Below are 17459 nucleotides of genomic sequence, written 5' to 3'. Positions count from 1 at the left end.
TTTTGCACCTTTCTTAGCTTTTTTTTTTGTTCTTTTTCACCTCATAGTAGGGCTCAGTAGAGAAAGGTGCCTTATATTGGTCAGAGTTATCAGACTTCAGAAAAATAATAATTTAAAATGTTATTCTTACAGGCAGCAATAGAGGAAAATGTGATAGCAAATAGTTTAAATAGCTTTGACTTAATTACATAAATGTACAGCAATATTTATCTGAAAATAAACACGTCTGTCCAATTTTTAGAGTTTTTTTATTGTTTTATGTTGGAATTTGCATGCAAAATGTTGAAATCACATAGAGAAATCACACGTGCAAAAAGATGAGAAAAAGTGGTGTTTCTGTTTGGTGTTGAGCAACAAAAATAGAGTTTCATTTTCAGGCTGCAACGTAATAGCACAGTTTTGCAAATTTGCATTACTCTAAGTATATTCTTCTATTGCAACTTTAAAATACGTATGTAAATATTTATCTTAGGTTCAGAAATGTTTGCTTTTAGCAAAGAGTGAAATACAGGCCAAATTTGACGTGATTACAACTCTATGGGTTATCTCTTTGTTAAATCTTTTTGCACAGGATAGAACTTTCTAATGGAAGAAGCTATCCGAGCAGAAAATACTGATTCTTTTTCTCTCATCACATGCTCTTTTTCTCTTTGGGGGAAACAATAATTTTATAGGCAGCTTTTGAGTATTCTCCTGCCTACTTCTAAGCTGACTTCACTCTAGGCTAGATTTTTGCCACAGTATCATGCTGAATTTCTTGAATAATTCCATCAGAGAATTTACAATCACAGGATTGTTAAAGTAATGAGTATCTTTTTCTGATACAGGCTGTGGCTGATCCGAACAGTTAGATGTTTAAACCGTCTCCTTGCTTTTTACTCTCATGCTTACGTTATTTTTGATAGATAGCACTGCACCTTGAAAATCATATTTATGTAAAACTAGTTTTTAAAATGATCACATTCATAGTATGATTACTTCTGATGTAATTTGTATTGCAAACAGCAGTTTTTCTTGTCTCTATTGTGGGGGAATGTGTCAAATTGTGAATGATTCTCACATGAATTGATGTGTGCTGGGCCATGTGCTCCTACACAGCACCTGCTATTCTGTTTATATCTCCTGTGTGTAGTCAAAACATGGTAGAAATCCCCACATACCTTCCTGTTAGCATCACTTCCCCCTACCCTCTTCCAACAAACAGTATCCAACAAAGGAGAGAAAGAAAACTGTTTTAGGGCAGTTTTATAGTGGCCTATTGTCTGCGGAAAGGAGCTCAGTACTCCACTTAGAGAAATAAGGGTGGAGAGTAGAGAGGATTGGAAATTCTTTCTATGGGTCAGAAATTCTAGCGGCTATTTTCAGGATGAGGTGGTTCAGTTCAACCCAAAGCAGAGGTATGTTTTAATGTGAATTTTGCCTCTTAGGGTAATATACTCTAAATTTCTATTGCTGACCAGTAGAAAAGTTGGTTACACCTTGTAAAAACTGTAGCTACACTGAAGTTGGGAGGCATTTTCTCCTGGGATCTTGATATGTGGCATATAAAGCAGTGGTAACAATGTGGAAAAATTCAGTTTTTCCTTTGTTCATAGGCAAGACATGGAAAAATCAAATTCTTTACAGGCTGAAACTAATTCTTATTTAGTGATATCTTTATATCAGAAAATTGAATCAGTTTAGCAACAGCTATTGCTGTATTTTGCTTTGCTTTAGTGCTCTCCAATGAAACTTAAATAGCAACTTGAAAGTGGGTAAACAGTATTTAAAATAGCTTATGATTTCTTGCCAGTGTACTTATCACAGATTGAGATATTCCAGTACAAACACTTGCAGAATTTTGCTGAGATTGTCGATAGTGGTTTTGTCAAGGTTTTCTTCTGTGTCCTCCATAGTATGCCATACTTCAGGAAAAGGGGATGGAATCAGATGTAGGACTGGAACCCCTATGAGGAGAAAGTGAATTTGGAGGAAAAAAAAGTGAGATTTTTGGTAAGCAAGTTAGTATGTTACTGCTGGACACTACAGTCAGGTAACTGCTCAATACAATTGCTTTATAGAGGAGTGTGTGTCACTGTAATTTCCTTTCAGCTTCTCTCTTTTTTGAAGCCTGTGATTGCAGCCCATCAGTTTCGCTGTGTATTTCCTAAAATTCTTATTTCCTTCTGTCAAGTCATTTTCTCTCTTTTTAAGACATCTGTAGCTAGTAGTTTTACTGTGATACGTGCTCTATGTTGTTTTGTTTGAGATTTTTTGCATTGTAACTGTTACTGTTATGCTAAGGAGCTACAGAAGAGCAGAGAAAGCAGTGCAGTTCCCCAAATCTCAAACTGATTACCATGTTCTTTTCCTAACGGAGTTAGGATTGAGCACTTTCTTGAAGCAGTTATTCATCCTCTCTATAAGAAGTAAGTTAGGGTGTCTGTTATTACTGCTCTGTGAAACAGAGACAATATAGTCCTCTGAGAAGAGGATTTCCACTTGAAAGGCTCTGTATTGCTTCATGCACATGCATCAAGCCACTGATATGTAATGCAATTATTAAAAGAGGTAAAAGAGGAGTTAAATCAGTCTTTTGCTTTCTGATCACTTTTTTGGGAGGCAGCAGTGGAACATTTTTTCTTTGCAGCCTGTTTCCTGTTCTACTAGGTTTTCCTCTATCATTTGTTTCAGCTGAATATTCCTAAGAGCACCCCCTCTTTTAACTAGGTATTAATCATGGTATTAGAAAAAGTTTTCAAGTGTAGTGGTGTTTCCCCTATCAGCTTCTCTAAGGTAGGTTTTTTGATATCCCTGGACATGAATGTGAGAGCTGTGTTAGCTTTGTTGGCTCTGGGGACCTGCCTTGCTGCAAACAGCGAAGAGGTTTATGGAGCTGGAGAGCTGCTATTAGGCAGGAGATAGTAGCTGTAGCTCATTTAGAAGAGCCCTTGCTTGGAAGTGGAGAGGCTTGTTGATATTGTGCATGCTTCCACAACTGCATGTGCATTTTGCATTACTTAAAGAGTAATGTTGAAATTGGAGCTGGACATGAAGATACCTCCCTCATTTCCTAGGTAGATACTTCTTCAATGAGCCATGGTGTCATACTCCCTTTTGCTTATTCCTTCCCCAGCTCATGACCCTTGTAATCCATGTTGTACATGAAAAATACAACCAGAAGCATATGCTATATCCACTCTTCTTCTTTGGCCCACCTTAGTTTTGAGGATGCTCTACTGTATGCTTTGAACTGAGAAGGATGTTAAATTCACATCTTGCAGTTGGCCAAGTCCTTTAATCACTGAGCTATAACTTGACAAGGTGGGCAGCACTAGTATAAGTGTTTTCTCTTCCTTTGAATTCCAAAGGAAAAGACTGAACCAGAGTAAAAGGCAATGGTGCAGGTATCTGTGCCAACAGAGACACTCAGATAAGGAGTCCTAGTTTCAAGTATGTGACTAATTCCAGGAGGCCGGTTGAATTTCAGACACATTGTGTTGTTTATGCAGCTTTCCCACTCCTCAGCGAAATCCATCTATTCTATATGGCACATGGGTACCTAATTTGTGAGTTCTTGCAAGAGTCAATGCCTTTAAATTTAAACACTTAATACTACTGTACTATATTTGTACTGTACTGTAGATTTGACAGTAGATCTTTGTAGAATTTTATAGTCTTTGTAGATATAACCCTTGACTGTTTCACTGCTTCTAGAAATACTGTAACTGTCTAGTGTGGAGTGTAGTGATACCTTACTGTATTGGTGTTAATCATCTGTGTAGGACACTATACTACTGACAGAAATTTCCATTGTCTCTACTATTGGAATTGTGCTCCCACAAGATGATGATGGATATGATTTGCCTCTGCTTTTGCTCTGCTATAGTTTTCAAAGTTGTGATTCTTGGCCTGCTTAAAATTGGACTTAGAAACACTGAATTGGGGTAAATAAACTTGAAAAGTAGGTTTGTATGCACCTGCTCTTTCACTAAAAGGAATGTTTTTTTCCCTGAACTTGCCTTTTAAAAACAGTATTAGAGCTTCCAGTACCTCTTAATAAAAATGGAACATGGTCATCTTCAACCAAGCCTCGATGTAAATAAGGCTGGAAATACTGTCTTTCAACAAGGTGATTCTTCAGCAGATTCATGCTGTGTAGCTTTTGCTCTATAATTCAAAATGAAAATTACAATTAGAACTTTTGGGCAATGTGAGGCATTTTAACACATCTGAATTATTTTTCTTTTCATATGAATACTGTTTCCATCAAGGAAGAAAAAAGAGTTGGAGACTATCTTTTTAATTTTAGTACTGCATAACGGAAGACCTAAAGATTGGTGCTATAATTTTACAGAGGGGAAAACTAAAACACAGAAGTGAAGGAGTTTCCAATAGTCACACAGTGAGGGTGCCAATCAGTTATTAAATTTTTATTTTGTGGTTCCCAAGTGTCTGGGAATCTTCCTGGGTTATTTTATTAGTTAATGAATATTAAAATATTCATACAGGCTTAAGAACTGCCAAATTTATCTTATTCAGTGTTTTAACTGTAAAACAAAAAGCTAAAAATCTGATTTATAGATCAGATTTTTACAGAAAAATCCTACTTTAGGAAACTACACTCTAAATTTTCAAAGTCCTAACAAGTCCATACCCTTCTCCTTACCAATTGCTTGAAGCCTCTGAAACCATCGGATAGTGTTTGGAAAATAATTGGGAAAGACTGGGTTTGGTGCACCAATTAAATCCAGTAGTACAAGCAGGTCCTGCAGAAGAAAGAATCTTTAACCTTAAGACAGAAATCTTTACGTTACTGCAGCAGCATAGAAGTCCTTCATTTCTGGTGTAGGTCATGACTAAGTCTTTGATAGCTCTTGCCAAGGACCTAGCTTTGCTGTTGCAATGCCTGAGAAGATCTCATTAGCAGAACATAATTCAAAGTGCATGCGTGTTGCTGTCTTTCCAAGGAGGGAAAAAAGTAGGCTGTTTCTCAGCTCCTCAAGCTAAAATACAGCCAGCTGAAGTGGACAGTATCTCCTTGTTTGCGGTTTGTATGTTGCACCCTTTTAAAAGAAAAACTGAGATGAGGAGAAAACATAGGAAATTGCTTCTTCCCTGGAGAACAACCAAGTCTGGTAAAGGCAAAGAAGTTCTATACATCACAAGATAGTGACGAGGGGAGCCTGAGCTGGGTAATGAAAGGACAGCAGAGAGAAGGGGAGCAGACAACCAGAATGTTTGCAGGGCCGATAGGGAACACACAAAACTTAGCTCTGAGCTAGCTGAAACCAAGCATGGACTGGGTGAGATTTGTTCTTAGACCGCTCTTATTTCTGTGCGCTTTCCTCATCACTTTGAATTAATTCTCTTTAGGAAGTTGGGTATCCAATTTATGTTCTAATAAAATTTGGATGTTTTGACTTCCTATAGCTCCTTTTCAAACTTGCAGAAAGAAGGTCTAAGCAGATCCACCTGAAAAGCTCTTGCCAACTCTGTATTTTATCACATCTAAAACTTCTACAAGATTGTTTCTTCTGTTAACTTTGGTGGGTTCAGGGTTTCACGGGAATTTGAGCAATTACTTATTAAAGAAATACGATTTAGTCTCACTTATTAGGGAGGTGAGAGGCACTTACAATGCCCTGGAGCTGATTTGTGGTTGTTGAACCAGGTGGATGTGGAGTAGACACCATTTTTTGAGCTAAGTGTTGAGATCCATAGAGGGAATCAGAAGGTGACCACTGGACAAAGGCTTCTTCACCATCAAAAAAAATAAGCTGAAGTGAAAGGTCTGGTCTTGAGGTTGAGCTGGTCTGTTGGAGGAATTTAAAAGTAACATAACTGATTTTGGACAGATGATGAAATAAAGGATTGATCCTGTAGCCATGTAAGCAGCAACAATATGCGTATATTTTTAAGGTACTCTATGCAAACCTTCTCATGTTTTGTAATCTCATACACATGCTATAGCATAACAGCGGTAGTGATCAGCCATTACTGAATACCTATGAGAGTATCATGTTCCTGGCCTGGAATAATTTTTGGTTCTGGTTAAAAGTTGAATATGTTGTGGCAGGTCTGCAAAAACAGCTGAAACATTGTTTCAAAAATGAGGGTGACACCGTAGCAACAACAGGGGATGGGAATGCTACTGTCCTTGGTTGCCCCCCTAGAGGAGCAATTCTGCTGCTGTTCTGCATCAGTGGAAGCAAGTTGTGACTGTGTAAAGCTTATGGTCACGCTTTCTCATGAAACTTATGAGGGGGACAAAAAGCATTCAGTCATGAGAAGAATGACCCTTTCTTTTCCTTCACTTGCAACCATCCAGGCAATTTCACCCTAAAACCAAAGCACAGGGAGTAGTTACGCCCCTCCTCAACAGCCACAAATATCACAGCAGTAAAAAATGTTGAGAGTATATGTGATTGCTGTATTTAAGGTCACAAAGGAGCTGTGTGTGTGATTTTTTTTTTTTTTTTTCGCCTGAGTAGAAAGAACCTTTTTTTCCTCTTTTTACTAACTGAGGCCTTATTTGTGTTGGGGATGTTTCCTAACAATCTCCAACATTGCTAAACCCAGTTCGGTTCCACTATATGTGCAGTTTGGGGAACTGTAGTCTAGACAGCTGCCATAAATATTTGAACCATAAATATTTTAATTTTACTTCAAGTGAAGTTGCATGACGTGGTTAAAAAAGGTGGGGTCACTGGCAAGAGCCATGTCCTGTATGGACTACAACTCCCAACTAGCTGGAGCTGAACCAAAGTAAACAATAGTGGAAACTTCTCCAAAAATATTCCTCACGTAGGCAAAGTGATATTGATTATGCTCACAGTGAGATACAAGTTTCACTAATAGCAATGCCTTGTCGCCCCTTGTCCTTTGCACAAAACAGCTTTTTTTTTTTTGATAACAGTCATTCTGCATTACGTTTTGGAAGAAACTGTATTCATGCCATTTGAATTTTAGGAAGAAGTATTTATAATTACTGCTTAACACATTCCCAGCTCTGAATAACGTAAAGAGACATCTTTGCTCTTTGATTTTAAACTAAGTCTCTATAACTGGACAAACATTGAGATAAAAATCACATCTCCACGTCAAAGTATAAATAGATTTGGCTGAAAACATAACAAAGTCTATTATGCTACTATGAGGGGAGCAGAAAAGGTCATAGCTAATGTATTAAGCAGATGGATCCCAAAGTACTTTTTGGTAACAGTCTGTACAAATGACAGCCTGTGCAATGTAACTATATTGCCTTTTTATAAAGTGTTCTCTTCTAATATAAATAGTGTAAGTCTTTTAACTTAAATAAAAATAAAGTTTTATTTGCCAAAAATTCCAGTCTTTAAAATGGCACATTTTTTCCCATGAAAACCATCAGGTAAATTTATTCAAAATTAAGCTTCTAAATGAAATCTTGCGTATGTATTTACAAGAGTGGTTGGTTTTGTGATTAAAAACATTGGCATAGTCCTAGTCTTCCAATTCCTAAATATTATGTCAGAAGACACCAAATTAGTTTCTGGAAACAACTACAGACAAGTAAACTTAAATATCCTAGCTAATTGTATTCCCTACACTTGATAAAACAATTGAGAGAACTTTTCATGTGAAAGTTCTATTAGTGTTTGTGAATTACCTGCTGTAAAGAGTAAATGTAGAACCAGTAGATGGCACTCATGAATCTGTAAAATAGCTTTCGGAGTTTGTGGGATCAAAAAATTGCATGCCCAGCAATGGCAGCTCTTTGAAACAGATTTTTGTAACATAGGTAAGGTGAACTGATGTGTAATACTATTACTGGACTATTTCTGTATACTCAGCCATTTTTTTTTTTTTTTTTTTGTAAATAAACTTTTCAAATGGATGAAAAGAAGAAAAGGTTAAAGTTGTTACAGGATGGAGGGACTTGTCAATGTACCTGTCCTGCACAGCAATTTATTAATGTCTCCAAAACAGAATACTACTTAGATATTTGAAAATGCAAGATATAGGAAGCAACAAATCCTTGTGAGTGGCTCGAGACATTACTGAGTATGATGGGGACTTCTGGGGTAATTTTCTGTGCCTTGCATATGCAAGCAAGGTACTATCATATCTTACTGAGTCTATGAAGCATATGTATTATTTACGCAAGAATTGTTATTTTTATATAGTATATATTTATTGAGTAGTTTTTAGGGAGTCAGTCTTTGATATAAAAATTTTAATGTGATAAAGTGCTCTAAAGTACTAGATAAAGATTCTATTCCCTTGAAGTTAATGGTAATTTTACTATATGCACAGTGATTGCAGAATCAGACGCATAGCTGAGAGAGAGAACACAGAAATGCTCTCAAGCCTATTGCTTTTTTGCAAAAACAAATGAAAACGAAACAGGCAACCTACCTTGAGTAACTGCAACTTGTTATCCAGGGCACGTGCGAGCTCCAGTATCATAGCACAAGGCACGGCTGAATCAGTGGCTCCCACAAATGCTCTCCCCTGCCACTGTGGGCCAAAGAACTTTGAGTCGTAGTGGCAAGCAAGAACTAGGTGGCGTTTTGCAGAGGGGTCGAGAGTGCTGATAATATTTGAAAATGTTTGATATCCATATGGTGTGTATCTCTGAAATGTATCTTCTTCAATTACCCAGCCAGCCTGTAATCTTTCGAGACGGTGCTTGATGTGCTGCAATTAAAAAAAAAAAATCAGATGAATATTGCTTGCTTCAAAAAGGTATTGCAAACAAATTATCAGTAGCTACTTAACAATACTGGTATTTAAGTTTTTCTGTAAATTTATGGTATTTTTAATAGATAAATTTTGTCACAAAAGATTTAATTTACTGCCACCATGAAAAATAAGTGATGTCATTGCTACCTTATCTTATCCTCTGACTGGCCTACTTGCTTTTCATCTCCTCTTGTTTGTATGGTCTTTGGAGTCCGAGGGTTCTTTAACCCATCAATATGACACGTCAAAATCTTGATCTCTGAATTCAGTTTCCTGGCCAAAGATTTTTCAGGGGTGGCCAGGACAGCTCTGATGTTTAGTCCTTCAAATACAAGCTTTCAGCTCAGTTGTGTCTTTATGTTAAATGTTAAAACTATGGCTACAGAGAACATACTGTGGCTATTCTGACAATTACCATGCATAGATGCGTACAGTAGTAATATAATATGCTGGACATTTTTTTTAATTTCTTTGAGAAATCTGTCTTTCAAGTGATACAAGTTGTTTACTAAGCTATAAATTAAAGAAAGATTGAAGCATTTGAGAACTACTGATTTTAAAAATGAAATCTTGTAAGCGTAAATCATTTTAAGATAAAAATTAGGACAATAAATCTGTATATGTGGTCACTCATTTTAGGCAGCTTTCTACCTAACGAGAATACCTCTGACGACCCCAATTATACTTAGTACACAGTTCTGGCTCACTTGTATGAGAAGGCCATCTCTGTTAAGCAACTTATTTTTACTGGTCCCTTGAGTGCTTCTTCAGGGCAGATTCCTCTCTCTTTAAATAAACATTAGGAAAAGCCTCTAAGAGGAAAAAAAGAAAACATGCTTTAAAGACTTGTCCTGCTCTTAGTGAAGTCAGTGGGAATATTGCCATAAATTTTAGTGCTAGAACAAATTTCCATTTTGTTTGTGGTCGCCTTCTGAAAGCTTTTATGGAATTGTATAGCCTAACCATTATCTGTAGGCAGAGCATAGGGTTTCTGGAATGGATTAAGAGGCATATATAAACCTGGATGTAGTTCCCAATAAGCATTATCCTTGACTTGAATTGGCCTTCTCCCTAAAATGAGTCTCGTGCTCTTTCTGTATCTTAATAAATGTCAACCATTTCACACACTGTGTTTTGCAATGGAGTTCCCCCACACGCACACTTTGGTGGGGGTATGTTTTTGTACCATGTAGTAACCTTGTAATAAGATGATCCTTATTTGAACATGATTTGTGGTTTATATCTTAAGCTCTGCTGTTTTTTTGTTGTTTTTCTTTTTTTCCCTTTCATTTGGCTGCCTGCCAGGGTATCATTGAGGAAACCACAGAACTCGGTCTACACACACACACACACTCACACACAGAACATGAAAAAGCTGCATTTTTTCCAGTCTACCAACTAGAGACTGGCAAATAAATATACTGTAGTTAGGGCTATCTTAGAGCTGTTGAGTCACCACCTAAAGGGTACATGATGGCACAAAGTGGTTACTTCCTAGTGAGACATTACAAAAGTCTTCCAGTAAATTCCACCATGCCACTGGTTTTGTCTTCTGGCTGGCTAATGTAACCCAGAGAGGGCGTGACGCAGCCCTGAGGATGCCCGTGCTGCCTGCAGAGCAGGGGTGCCGAAAGGGCAGCAACTCTGTTGTGCGGTAAGTCATCATGGCTCAAACGCAGCGTGCTGGAGGTGTTAACAGCTCGGGGCTGGATGTGATCCAGCTGCGTTACCAGTGCTGGTGTGCTGCTGTGCTCTGGCCGGTGGAGCTAGCGTTGCCTTTGGACCAGAGGGCAGCAGCGCAGGACCTGCCTAGAAATGCTGTGTGCGTGTGCATGCATGTGTGTGTGTCACTTAGCTTATCCCTTGTGTAGAGGTCCAGGGTGCTTGAACCAGTGACCAAAAGCCTGCCCAGGTGAGAGAAAGGACAACTGTTGTGTTGTGCCTTGGTTACCCAGCCCGGAGGGAGCTTTTTTAAATTAACCTAAAAACTGATTTTCTTTCACCTTTCTATGCAGCCCTGGGAAGTAACGTTGGCTAAAATGCAAGCTATATTTTGTGGGCACTGTACAGTCTAGACTAGAGCAATGAGAGAGTTCATCCTACTGAAAGAAAGGAATTTGTCCCGTACAATAGTGGCCACAAAGGCACTACTAGAGCATAAATAATAGATGTTATAGTGTCTTCCAGAAATGTTGTCTTACCTGTCGTACGGCATAATTTCCTGGTGATCCTGAGTATCTTTCTATCAGGAAAGGATGCAAATCATTCTCCCACATTTGAGAAACATCTGTATTTTCTACAACTTCTTGAATAGCGTTAGAATGTAAAATTCTTGGTTGATGAGAATACTGTAGAAGGAAGAAAAGGAAAGATTGTTGTAGCTATTACTAGATTTTTTAACCATAGTTTTCTTCAAAATTACTGTAAACATATTTTAACTAGTATATTGTCCTGTTCTGATTTACTGACAACAAAAGTTATTAAAAGCTTTTCTCTCAAAAGTAATTGACATTTTTAATTTCAGTGGTTTTTGCATTTTTGTGTTTTCTGTGCAGAGTGTGCCAATATTAAAAATGTGGGAGAAATCTTTTCCTCCTAGACATGCAAACTCAAACTATGATCGTTTTTTCTCTTTTCCTTATGATATTGCACCACATACATCCTACAGTCATGTCTGCCACTGTGTGCTTTCAAATGAGGTTTCTGTTCAGGCTGAAACACTGGAAGTTTTATTTTAATGAAAAGAATATTTAGCTGTAAGCTATGCTTATATTATGAGCTGCAGTACTGCGTGAGCTCTGTTCCAGAAATAGCAAAGTCGCATCGTTGTGGCCTCTGCCCACCGTGGTGGCGTTGGTGTGACTACACAACATAGCCTAGCTCAGCTGGCACGAGCTTAGGTACACGTCAGCTTTGTGATGTGCGGTTCAGTCTCGGAGATGGCTGCTCATCTCCTGTAACAACAGCTAGTATTGCCAGCACTAGTGTTCTTCCCAAATACTCTTTGGCCTTTTCTGTTGCCTGGGTGTAGACCTTCAGAGCCATTTGAGATGACCAAGACCATTGAGACCTCCTCATGGGACTGGCAAATACATCAGGCTAGTGAAAGCTGCGTGGCCTTCTGGCGTGGTAGCCGAATGCCGAGTGGGATACCCTAGGACGATCCAGTCGCCCCGTCAGGCTCCTGGTCTGAACCTTCCCAAGCTCTGGCAACAGGCTGATTATGAACTTCTGTAGCTGCTCCTGCTTTTATAGATTTGTGTCACAGGATAGGTTATATAGCCATTCCCTGTTTCTCTCAGGAGGTTTCCCCTAGTCCTATAATCAGTCAGACTGGCTGTGCCAGTGTACCCTGTCTGCAAGTGCTATATCCTTTTTTGTGATGAAGGGAGCAAGGGAAACTGAACTTACAAGTTTACCATAGCCTTATAGCATAGCATAATGGTATCCTCTATTTCATTTTCCTTTCCTTTCCTACAAGTTCTTAATGTTTGACTTGCTTTTGGCTGCTGTTGCATTAAGCTGATGTTTTCATAGATGTATTTACTATAACTCCATCACTGTGTAGATTAACAACAACAAAAAAAATCCTCTTTCTTTCCCACTCAGTCACGTGCTTTATTTCACATATGTCTGAAACAACTACTGAAACTCATTTATTACCTGGCCGGTGAGTGTACTGACCTTAAGATCTTCTGCAGTTCCATGTAATCAGCTTTCATCTTAACCACCATGAACAGGTTTATATATATATATATATATATATATATTTCAAAAAAGTTCTTTTTGCTTCACTATTTCTCCTCTTTCTACTTTATTTGTGTGTGTGCTGAATGGAGCAGCCCAAGCACAGATACTTTCTAGACTCCACTGTAAAAACGAACCATTAAATTCTACACTTCATTTTCTTTTTTCTAGCTGTTATCTATGTGAAGATCTTTCCTCTAACTCCACCTCAGTTTACTAGTGAAAATAAGGAGCAGGAGAGAGACAGAAAAATAATGTATCCTACAATATCAATTATATTATAGCTTTTAGGTTTAAATCTATAATCACACCAAATTTCAGGAGATACAGTTACCATTTTTAATGCTAACAAATTTAGAAATTTATTAAAGAAAAATCACATTTCATCCGATATGTTGTAAAGTTGAACTATATTAAAGTTTGCAAATTGTATCATAGAAGCAGCCTAAAATGTTTCAACTTTTGAAAGACTAAAAGTTTGATACAATGAAATTTATATCAGTGTAGAAAATGCACGGGCATGAGAAAATGTGGGCAGGGAACACTTTTACTTAGGAGGAACAGCTGGTAAGAGAAAAGGTAAAATCAAAACTGCACACTTCACAAATAGTGTGGGAGGACAATTTAATTCAGAAAATACACCTTTATCTGAACAAGAGAAAGGCTCAATTGAAATGTTGACTAATGTCTAGCTTATAACTGTAGAGCATACCTAGTAATTGTGGTCACTGCTTTGCAAAGAAACATTATTATTAAAGTACAAATGTATGAAAACATTTCAGAAGAGAGGAAGAAATTTCCATTTTTAATAATGGAAATATATTCAAATTCAGCTCATAGATTTACGAAGGTGGTCATGAAATATAAAAGAGCAGCAGAACGACAGCTGTGAGTGACTCATTTTTTGCAGCGTTGGTCAATCCATATTTTCTCCATATGCTTTGTCCATGCGCTCAGCTACTGCGTGGGAGATGAAGCCATAGTAAGAAGGCAGAGCAATGTATTCACGGCAGGGCTGCTGTTAAATGCTAAGCCACCTAAACTGCTGTACTGTACAACTAAGCTGTCTGCAACTGCAGGACCTAAACCTCTCCAAGTAGCCCACCCAGAACTTGCTGATTTCAATGTATATGAGCTTGATGCCAACGGAGAACTTTTAAGTTTTAGTCCTGATTCCTCCTCCTCAGTGAGTGGCACAAGAAGAAAGATGGACCTATCCGTAGGCTGTAAGGAGAGGATTCCTCTTTCAGCTTTTGACTCTTGCTTGCTTTTAGGGAGAAGGAGTAAAATTTGACAAGGGACAAAAATTTGATGAGAAAGAGGAAGTGGCTCTTGGTTAGCATTCGTAAGGGCAGAGGAGTTCAGATGCTCTGGTTCTGCGGTTAGATCATCTTACTGCAATCATTAGCAAGTTGACTGACTAGTTAGAATGGCATGAGGTAAAATGTGTGTTTGTGTGGTTTAAGGGGGGGGGAAAGGAGCACTGGTGCTACACGCTTCTACACTGAGTACTGACTACAGATTTTAGCCTTATTTATTCTTAGCTATGTCATACATATAGTAAGATAAAATGAGTAAAACGGAATGACAAGGTTTCTATTGAATTATTACAAAAAAAAAGTCTTCACATGAGCAGTAAATAAAATCAAGGAGAAAGGGAATAACTAAGGGGAAGTGAGTAAAAACATATGAGGAAAGCTTCATTTTGCCAGTTTGCCCTAGACCCTGATTTGTTGTTGAAGAAAATACTGCATTGGATTAACAGAGTTCAGTCAGTTCTGGGTGAACTTTGAGTTCAGCTCTTCTACAAACACCTGAGAATGGGTTTTAAAAGTGTATTTTCCATTTGGAAATGGCTGAAGCCTTTAATTAAGTGAAACTTGTAGTTGATCCTGTTCCTCATGAAGAAATTGTTAATGTTTCATAATCAGCCATTAAGAGTTATTTGCTATACTGAGAAATGGGGATTGTATTTGCTTATTATTATTTCACTAAATAATTGTTAGTTATTATAACTAATATATATATATAAACTAGTTATTCTGAGTGTGCTTTTTTCACTAGTTTGCGCAACATTTTAATTTAAAAAGAATACAGTATATTTCTACAAGACATTATAATATTATGTCCTTTTAAAATAATTATGTAGGAGCTACCAGTACAATCCCTACTTGTTTTTCTCAGCTGAACATGAATCACTTCTGGAATAACCATTTGTTTTCTCAGACTAAAATACTGCCCTTCTCTTAATCACTATAGTTATGTTGAAAATTAGAATATATTATTTATAAAATTATATAGAGCATACTTTTAGTTTTGATCCCTCCTGTCAAGTTTCCCCTTAAATTCAATAGCTTTCTCTGACATTTATTGTGCTGTCAATTCCCCGTTGGTATGAATCATATCATTACTGTGACAAATGTGTGAAGGCTGTTATCCCTAGCCATTAAATCAGAATGAGAGGGGAAGCCATGTTATCTTTTACCTGTCTGTACTTTGCAGAGCAGCTGCACTGCCTAAAATAACGGAATTAGATGCAGTCTCAGCTTCATACTGCCAGCGGCAGAAAGTGCTTACTTAGCCCAGCCGCCTACAAGCACTGTGCTGTTACCAGGTCAGCTGCTCCCATGTTACAGCGTGAACCCTGACGATGGACTACAGAGATGAAACAAAGAAGAGATTTATATCCATGCTCAGGAAAGACAGAGAAGGGTCACATGAAGATGCCTGAGGTTTCCTGACTGATGGCCAGAGAGGCTGGCAGGTCACTCTCTCTCTCTCTCTCTCTCTCTCTCTCTCTCTCTCTCTCTCTCTCTCTCTCTCTCTCTCTGTGTGTGTTATTTAGCAGCAGCTGCTGCTCTCTCTCTCCTGTAAATGTGCCGTAAATGGCAGCCTAGCTAAGTGAGGTCGAGAGGAAGGAACAGGCTGAGAAATACAAATACAACCCACCTTCTCCAGGGTCCAGTCTGTCTCGGTTTCCCTCCCGCTCACCAGGTGAAGCAAGGAGACTGCAGACAAGCAGAGTGCCCCGATCCAGGCGGGAGCTGCAGCTGCCCCCTCACCTCCTCTTGCCCCTGCCATCCCTCTCCTGCAGCTCTTCGTGCCTTCAAGCCAGAGCCGCTTGGCCTGCAGGCCACCCTCCCCTTCGCCTCTGCTGAGGTCTGGGAGGGAGCGGGGAGAGCCAGGTCCTCCGTGCTGAAGGAGAAGGAAAGGGGGCAGTGCTGGAGGGAGGGAGGAGGGCTTCTGCAGCGAGAGGTGCCTAGCTCTCAGTGTTCATTCAGTGAGAGCCATGCTGGCTACACGAGCCTTTCCCAGCCCATTCCCCCGGTGAAATGAGCCTTGTCCCCAGCACCACGTCAGCAATAACAGGAGAGCTGCATGTGACTAATCTCCAAGCCCTCAGGCAGCAGTCACTGCACCATGGCCTCTCTCTTTTCCCCACTTCTCTCCTCCCTCTTTTCCTCTCTTCCTCCAGGGATTACAGTCTTGTGAAAGGAGACTCAAAGGAGTTTGTGATTTTTTCACTGTGAGAAGAGCTGTAGCTTGTCATTTTCAAGACTGCACGTTCTGTATTTTTACAGATAGCTTTCAGATGAATCGAGGCTCTGTGGCTCTACTTGATCTCAAAAAAATTGAAAATAGATGCATAGCTCCAGGCATTTGAATGAGTCCTCTGTAGACCAACTTCAGGTTCCTGCTGAGAATGTGCCCCACCATCATTCATGATGATGATCAGTTTGAAAAGAGTATTTGTGAAGCATCTTGAAATGCAAAGATTTATATAATTGCAAAGAGTTTTAATTTATATTTTAAATGCTCTTTTACAATCTTTTTAAACCTAAAATGACAATACTCAATAATTTCACTGAAAAGTCCAAATTCTGTCTTTAGAATCATAGAATCATAGAACCAGTAAGGTTGGAAGGGACCTCTGGAGATCACCTAGTCCGACCTCCCTGCTCAGCAGGGTCACCTAGAGCAAGTTAGGCTTTCTAAATTCTGTAATTACATTAATAACTACAGATGAAGCAAGATTTGTGGTGAGGTCATATTTTACAATAAACCAATTAATGTGATTAAAACAAACAGGTAAGTTTCCAAGCACACAAGCTCCTCTTCAGGACGTTCAGTACCAACATCCACGTTCTGCCCTGTTGTTAGGACATCTGACATTGACTGTTTTGCATCACTGATACTCAGTTTAAAGCCTCTAGTTTTCACATTATTCTTACTGTTCATACTTAATACTACCTAATATAAAACAAAGTGAAAGATAAAAGAGGACAAAATTAACAAAAATAAAAAGGAGGGAGCAGAAGTAATCATCCTGTTGCTCTTCAGCCTCATACTGAAAAGTCCCATCTCAGAAACTACAACTTTGCAAGTATTCAGTGTGTGATACTAATATTAGAGGAATGAAGAAAATTGCTGATTTGCAGATTCTTAACCCAGATTCTACAGATTTCTGAGAAAAGCTAGTAGATCTGCTGCCCAGCATAATTCTCTGGGGGTGGTAGTTTTACTGCAGATTCAGGATCCTTGTAGATGATACTAATAATGTGGCAGTATCCAGATGTTTCATATTTGGGAAATAAAAAGTTAATTTTAAATAAAGTCAGCTCTTCACACAAGTGTACATGTTGGCTTTGGTAGGAAGTTATTCCAAATGCAAGACCTAGTCACTGGTAAATAGGGAGAAATGGACAATCATTTGATTGCCAAAAAGATCAGTGTGGTTTACAAATGATATCAACAAAGACTTAGGTAAAAGTCATGGCCTGGCAGCAGAGATCAAGTCATGGGAAATTAATTTAAATCCACCTTCCAAAATGACGTGATTCTAAGAGGACTATACAACAGAATAAAAGTCTGTTGCCCTTCAATCAGATTTCTTGTGGTTGACTGTATAATCCAGACATTGGACAAAGTTTCCGGCTGATGCACAGGGTTCTCACACAATTTAGCACAAAAGAGGACAGTATTTGCCAAAAATGGAAGCTTGATTCAGG

At 38.6% G+C, this 17459-nt stretch overlaps 1 protein-coding gene across 2 annotated transcripts; it reads right to left on the bottom strand.

The window, feature by feature from the left end:
* Positions 1-259: 259 nt before the first annotated feature.
* Positions 260-15823, bottom strand: QPCT (glutaminyl-peptide cyclotransferase). Of its 2 annotated transcripts, XM_062572095.1 has the most exons (7): positions 15400-15821; positions 10905-11051; positions 8377-8658; positions 5619-5795; positions 4649-4748; positions 4033-4149; positions 260-1946 (listed from the first exon to the last, which is right to left on the bottom strand). In XM_062572095.1, the coding sequence occupies exons 1-7, from the start codon at positions 15529-15531 to the stop codon at positions 1801-1803; spliced, it is 1101 nt and encodes a 366-aa protein (XP_062428079.1). In that variant the 5' UTR covers positions 15532-15821; the 3' UTR covers positions 260-1800. The 2 variants fall into 2 exon arrangements, with proteins under 2 accessions (XP_062428079.1, XP_062428080.1); XM_062572096.1 differs by lacking the exon at positions 5619-5795 and having other exon boundaries at positions 15400-15823.
* Between the last annotated feature and the right edge of the window lie 1636 nt (positions 15824-17459).

Source organism: Rhea pennata, chromosome 3 (genome assembly GCF_028389875.1).
Source record: "Rhea pennata isolate bPtePen1 chromosome 3, bPtePen1.pri, whole genome shotgun sequence".
NCBI classification, from domain to species: Eukaryota; Metazoa; Chordata; class Aves; order Rheiformes; family Rheidae; genus Rhea; species Rhea pennata.
This window is presented reverse-complemented; position numbering and strand designations above follow the sequence as displayed.

Excerpts from the sequence above, each read along its gene's own strand:
- QPCT (XM_062572095.1), bottom strand. The coding sequence starts at position 15,531 with ATGGCAGGGGCAAGAGGAGGTGAGGGGGCAGCTGCAGCTCCCGCCTGG. Across the intron at positions 11,052-15,399 it reads CAGACTGGACCCTGGAGAAG|TATTCTCATCAACCAAGAAT; the intron begins GTGGGTTGTATT and ends TTCCTTCTACAG. Across the intron at positions 8,659-10,904 it reads GAAATTATGCCGTACGACAG|CACATCAAGCACCGTCTCGA; the intron begins GTAAGACAACAT and ends TTTTAATTGCAG.